General features: G+C 43.8%; 1 protein-coding gene across 4 annotated transcripts in view; it reads left to right on the top strand.

Annotated features, from left to right (window-relative positions):
* The first annotated feature begins 730 nt into the window (after positions 1 to 730).
* VPS13A (vacuolar protein sorting 13 homolog A) overlaps positions 731 to 6,927 on the top strand; it is a 228,674-nt gene continuing 222,477 nt past the window's right edge. For 2 of the 4 annotated variants that reach the window (XM_077759360.1, XM_077759361.1), the window contains exon 1: positions 731 to 873. In XM_077759360.1, coding sequence (XP_077615486.1) covers positions 774 to 873 — 100 coding nt within the window. In that variant the 5' untranslated portion in view covers positions 731 to 773. The remainder of the gene's footprint in view (positions 874 to 6,927) is intronic. The other 2 variants (XR_013334008.1, XM_077759359.1) reach the window with 1 other exon arrangement.

Genomic DNA, 6,927 nt, shown 5'->3' with positions numbered 1-6,927 from the left:
TGACCAAAAGAAGAGTGACTCGTCAGATGAAGGGAAGGGGGGCGTGGCATTACGACACCGAGTTTACTCCGCACTGCCCTTCCACTTTCTGGCACTGTTTGCAGCAGGGGCAGTTAAGTCACCCCAGGAGCGTCCTGGCCTTGCGCTGAGAGCACGGGGCGGGGCAGTTACAGCGTCCAGACACAGGCTAGCCTGACGCAGCAACCCGTAATAATGTGTGCGTGGGGGGGGGAGGGGGCTCCTTGGGACCCTCCCTTAAGACGCCTCCAGCCAGACAGCGAAAGGGCTGGAAACTGCCCACGCCTTGCTCAGGTGCAAGTCCTACGGGTCCGCGTGTGGGGTCGCCTCCACTGTAGGGCAAGGGGCGTTCCGTGCCTGGTACACGGCCGCGCCCCGTCCCGCCCCCGCCGCGGGTCCAGACCCGGGTCAGCCGGTGAGGGCGGGGTCGGGGAAAAAACCTGGCAGCTGCCTCCGCTCATCCCGTTGCTAGGCGATGGGGAAAAGGCGGGGCCAACGAGTAAAAGGAGGCGGGTTCTGCAAGGAAGACTCTCGCGTCAGAGAAGCGGCCGCGCAGCCGCCCTTGCTTTGCTCCGGGAGGCGCGCCCTGGTCGGCGTCNGCTCGCGGCGTGGCTGCGCGTCCGGCACTGGGGCAGCTCCGGAGGGAGCCGCCCGGGAGCCGGTGAACCGAGCGGTCTCGGGGGAGGGCGCGGGCGGCCGGGCGCTGGAAGCAGGAGCGCGGGGGGCGGCTGCCGTGTCCACCGCGGCTGAGGAAAATGGTGTTCGAGTCGGTGGTCGTGGATGTGTTGAACCGGTTCTTGGGGGACTATGTGGTGAACCTGGACACGTCCCAGCTCACTCTGGGCATCTGGGGAGGTAACGAGACCGCCGCCGCCCCCTCAATCTCGTTTTCCTCCCGGCCCTTGGTTCTCGGGGCCTCGGGCCCCTCGCTCGCTCGGCGCCACCACCTGCCGCCGCCCTCCTCGGGGTTAAATTACGTAAAGCCAGGCGGCGGTTCCAGGGCCTCTGCCCGCAAGTTGTTTATATTCTGGCAGGAAGGGGTTGGGGTCGGGGTGCGGGTTGTAACGTCCCCCTTTTCCGAGCCGGGCGGCTGAGGGGGCCCGCGGTGGACTCCGAGGGTGCGGGGGACCGATTGCGCCCAGGCGCCCTTTCCTGCCCGTCGCCCCGCGCGGGCGGCACTCAGCTGCGCGGGTCGTGGGGAGGCCACCCCTGGCCTTTGGCACCCCCGTGGGTTATGGCGACTGCTCGGGAGAGCCCGCGGAGTGTCGCACGTTGTCCCGCACGTGCAGGCAAGGCGTTGAGCCCAAGGACGCCCTCTCCCTCCCCCAGCCGGGGCGTGCGGCTGAACCGTGGTGTCTCGTCGGCCCCCCGGCTTCCTGGCCACCGCACTTGAGCGATCCGGGTTGCCGGCCCGGCCCCTGCGGATAACAGAAAGCGAAACTCCCGCGCACAGTCAACCCAAACGGTGGGTCAGGTGTTTCCAGTTCACGGCCTGCCCCGGGAGCGTGTCACGTTTGTCAGGCTCTGGAATTTGGTGGGTCCGGGTGAACTGTGAGAAAGCAGGTGCGCCGGGCAACCTCTCAGACCCACAAAAGACGGGGAGGAACGGGCGCTTAGGTTGCTTAGGGTGAAGGATCGAAGCTCTCTACTTTGTATCCATTTGCTCTGGCGCGTTCCCTTATTTGGAGCCTCGATTTCCGTGCTGCCCCCTGTTTTTGGAGGGTACTCTATTTATAAACATCCATTGTAAGTGGAAGGGAATCTCTTAGGCCAAAGTTAGGGCTCATTGGGGGGGGGGGGGNTAAATGTTAATATGCACACACTTTCAGTCTAGCCTCCTTCTAAGACACTCGTTTATCTTGATGTTTCTCCTTGATGAAAGAGCGTGAGTAGGTGCTGAGTTCGGTGGCGATACCCGTTGGTATCCGTGTTTGGGACCGCGCTAGAGCCGGACTGCACGGAGTAGGGACCTGAGCGCTGGCGCCGCATCTCCGACTAGTATCAGAAACGTGAAGATGGGTCAATTTGTTCAGCTTCTCGTTTGCTGAGTGGAACTAATACAGCGTGCCTTCACCCCCTTCAGAAGGAAGCCTCGAAAACACTTTGTGGTGTGTGTTGATCCTTAGCGGAGGGTTGCCGCGGAGGTGCGTGTAGACCGCGATTTAGGGATGCATTTGTTTAAAAATTGCGTACTGTAAAATTCACTCGGCATGGAAAGTACTGCCTTTCTTGTCAAATGCAGTGTTAAGGAATGTATCCACAATCACAGTCATGATGCCAAAAAGTTCATCAAGACATCCAAATTCCCTGTGCTGCCCCTTTTTAGTCCACCCTTCTCTACCCCCATTTCTCCTGGCAGCCACCCCTCTGTTTCCATCCCTAGAGTCTGGTCTTGAGTGCCGTATAAATGGAATTACATGATAGGATAGCTTTTGAGGTCTTCTGCTTTTGCTTTATTTCACTCCTTTCACTTTTTTACACAAAATGAACTTGCTCATTCATGTGTTGCATGCACCAGTATTTCATTCCTGTATTTTTGAGTGGTATTTTATTGTATGAATGTGTTGGAAATATTTGCTGGTTTCCCTTTCTAACCATCGTGAATGGTTTTTGTGTGAACATAAATTTTTATTTCTCTTGGGTTACTACCTAAGAGTGCAATTGTGAGGCCTTATGTTGAGTTAATATTTAATTTATGTGAAACTAAGGAGCTGCTTTTCAGAGTTCCTGTGCCATTTTGCAATCTCACCAGCCGCCTAGTGAAGTGTAGAGTAACTAAGGTTTGAGTGCTCACTAGCACTTCGCATTGACATTTAAAAAACTTTTAGCCTTTCTGCTAGGTATATAGTGCTGAAGTATTGTGCTTTGACGTTGCATATCTAGTGATTAAAGATGTTGAGCATCTTCTCATGTTCTTTGCTGTTTTCATAGTTTCATTGGTGAAGTGTTCAAATCTTTTGCTCCTTTTAATTGGATTTTTTCTTTTTCTATTAAGATTCAATTTACATACCATTTAAAATGGTATTTTAAAATGCGATTTACGAAATGTTATTAATGTAGCTGACGTACAATGTTATATTGATTTTAGGTGTACAGCAGTGATTCAACAATTCTAAAGGTTATGTAATGCTCACCATGATAAGGGTTACCATCTGTCCCTTTACCACATTATTACAGTATTATTTAGCAAATTAAAAATAATTTATTTTTTTAAGTAGGCTCCATGCCCAACATGGGGCTGGAACTCATGACCCTCAGACTGGGTCACATGCTCTACCGACTGAGCCAGCCAGGTGCTTCCGTTATTACAATATTATTAACTGCATTCCCTATGCTTTACTTTTCATCTTAAATTTACCCTTTTAAGATGTACAGTTGAGTGCTTTTTAGCATAATCACACAATTGTGTGACTACCACCAGTCATTCCAGAACATTTTCAACACCCCCAAAGTAAACCTCATACCCATTAGCAATCACTCTCAAAATCTCTCTTGATCTTCCTAACCCCACCTGCAGCAACTTCTGATTTAATTTATGTTTTCTATAGAGTCACCAGTTCTGGATATTTCACTTAAAAGTAATCATGCAATGTACATGGCCTTTTGTTTCTGTTTTCTTTTCACTTAAATTTATATTTTCAAGCTTGATGTAGGATGTATCATTTTATTTCTTTTTATTACTGAATAATATTCCATTGAATGGATATATCACATTTTGTTTATTCATTCATCAGTTGATAGATATTTAAATTATTCTTCCTTTTTGGTCTTTATGAGTGATGCTGCTGTGAACATTCATGTACAAGTTTTTTGTGGGCGTATGTTCTAAATTTTCTTGAGTATATGCCTAGGACTGGAATTGCTGAGTCATATGGTAATTCAGACTTCTTAGAGTACTAACCCTTTTCCTAAATATTTTCTTATTGCTAAGTATTGAGAGTTCTTTACATGTTATGGATAGGAGTCTTTCGTCAGAAAACTTAAAATATTTTCTACCAGTCTCTTCCAAGTTTGTCTTTTGGAAAGCAAAAGTTTTAAATTTGGATCAAGCCCGCCTCAGCAAAAACTTTTCACGAGTCCTGTTTTTGATGTATCTATGAAATCTTTGCCTTCCCTGAAATCACAGAGATGTTCTCCTATGTTTTCTTATACAGGATTTATAATTTTATATTTTACTTTTGGATTTCTGATCCATTTTTGTATAAGTTGTATATGTTGAAAGTTGACATTCATTTGTTTGCATGTGGACGCACATGTTCAATTGTTATAGTACCATTTGCTGAAAAATCCTTTTCTTCATAGGATTATTTTTGCACTTTTGTAAAAAAAAAAAAGGACTTTATATTTGTGGGTGTATTTTTGCGTTGTCATCTGTTTCAGTAATAACTTGTGTACATCCTCTCGCCAATACCACTCTTGATAAATCTAGCTGATAGTAAGTCTTGAAATTGGATAGTGTGATTCCTCTAACTTTGGTGTTTATGAAAATTTTAAAACAATGTCAGTGTTTTATGTATAGAAGTTAGTTATATTTTGATAAGCAAAACTTTATTTTACTTTTTTTTTTTTTTAGAGAGCACACGCAAGAAGGGTGAGAGGCAGAGAGAGACGATTTTTTGTTTATTTTTGAGAGAGAGTGTGAGCAGGGAAGGGGCAGTGAGGGGGAGACAGAGGATCTGAAGCAGGCTTTCTGCTGTCACTACATAGCCTAATGTAGGGCTCAGACCTACAAGTTGTGAAATCATGCCTTGAGACCAAGTTGGGCGCTTAACCTACTGAACCGCCGAGGCGCCCTGAAAGACAGAATCAGAATCTTAAGCAGGCTCCGTGCTCAGTTCGGAGTGTGATGCAGGGCATGATCCCAGGATCACGACCGGACCTGAAATCAAGAGTCAGATGCTCAACTGTTTGAGCTACCCACGTGCCCTTAGTGGAGCTTTAAATAAGAACTTTTTTTTAAAAAAAAAATCCTTTGAGAATTTTTTTTATTTAAAAAAATTTTAATGCTTATTTTTGAGAGAGCGTGAGAGAGAACGAGAGAGAGGAGACAGAGGGAGACATGGAATCTGAAGCAGACTCCAGGCTCTGAGCTGTCAGCACAGAGCCCGACTGAGCCACCCAGGTGCTCCTGTTTTGAGAATTTAAAAAGCAGAATTTTATTTTTTTTATTTAATTTTTTTTTTTTTACAAATAGNCTATGAACATTGGGGTACATGTGCTCCTATGTATCAGCACTCCTAAATCCCTTGGGTAAATTCCTAGCAGTGCTGTTGTAAAAAGCAGAATTTTAAAAAATTAAGTTATTTGAAAATTTCAATAATAGAAACTAGATGATGCATGGGAAAATTGTTAAGATTATGGAGTTAATATTTTACAGTCTAACGTCAGAAGGTATTAAATGTATGCTTTTGCTAGGTGTATGTAATCCAGCTAATTTCACTGTTAGCATATTAATAGTGTTAGTGTTCAGGAATTACATGGATGATTTCAAACCTGATAACGGGTAGTGCTCTGAAAATTTGTTTCTGTTTTTTTGGAAATTAGAGTCCATTTTTCCTTGGAAACATTGTTATATATGAATGAAGACTTTCTAAAAACGTATTTAATTATAATGTAGCAGAACAGTGCTACTATACTGGGCCCTACAGGAAATAGACTTGAGTGCTGGATGCATCTATTTTGTGAGGGAGAAAGAGGGATTGAGCTTTATCTCACACTCTTGAGGAATTTTGATGTTGATAAAGTATACTTTTTATACACTGCTACTGACAACCCTCCACCCTTTTTATATGTCATCTACTTAGGGAGGTGGTAGTACTTCATTGTTGCATCTGACATTAATCTCCCACCTTTTCTAAGCTGGCATTTTGTGTTTCCTTTAAGAGCTAGGCTGCATCAGAATCAGCCATATGTGTTCCTTAGAGATAGAGATTTCTGAACTGCTTTCTAGATTTATAATTGTTTTATCTGGAGTAGCACACCAAAAACAAATTTTTTTTTAAACAAATGACATGGGATTGTGATGCATAACTAGGTGCATTTTAAGAGCACTTTGAGGGCAAACATTAGAAATTCAGAGGCAGAAGCAATAATAAAGGTGGCTCGTGATAAAACTCTTGTTTTCTCTAAAATTATAGGATTCATAAATTTGCAGGGTTTTTTTTTTCCTTTTAGTGATGGTGCTTATACCTGGTAGTGTTATGTAACATTAGAAACCGATTTCTTGTTATTTTTTTTAACTAACTTGCATAATTTATTATTTTTTTTTACAATGTTACTTAGTTTTCTTTTTATAATAGAATTTAATGGTAGGTGGCCACTTACTGCATACCCCCAGTATACTAGTGGCTCTGTAGGAAGATCAGGGTTCAGTCAGGGCACAATTCCTGATTTGAAGGAGTCACTTGTCTGTGAAAAGAATATACTGGGAGAGCTAAACAGATGTTTGTTGAAATCTAGTGGTAGTTACCAGTTTTAATTCCTTAAATATTATTTTTACCTTTACATTCCGAGAAACTTTTATAGAATGTTAGCACTGAAAGGGAACATTTTATTATGAAAAGTTAAACCTACAGAATTAAAAGATTTTACAGTCCATATCCATATACCTGTAATCTCGATGGTACCACTAATTATGTATTAACACCTTTATTGAAACATAACTGACATAGTAAAATGCACATATTTAAAGTCTGCAGTTTGATAAATCTTGACGTGTATGCTCTTGGGAAATAGTCATGACGATCAAGATAATGAAATATCCGTCATACTCAAAAGATTTTTTTGGCCCATCTCCAGAGGCATCCAGATGGCCTGGATATATATATCCAGTGTTCTGATATTTATATATATATATATATATATATATATATATATATATATCTATATATACACACACACACACACACA

This window comes from Crocuta crocuta, unplaced genomic scaffold (genome assembly GCF_008692635.1).
Source record: "Crocuta crocuta isolate KB4526 unplaced genomic scaffold, BGI_CrCroc_1.0 scaffold41, whole genome shotgun sequence".
In the NCBI taxonomy this organism is placed as follows: Eukaryota; Metazoa; Chordata; class Mammalia; order Carnivora; family Hyaenidae; genus Crocuta; species Crocuta crocuta.
The sequence above is the reverse complement of the archived record's forward strand: the minus strand, read 5'-3'. Positions and strand labels throughout refer to the sequence as shown.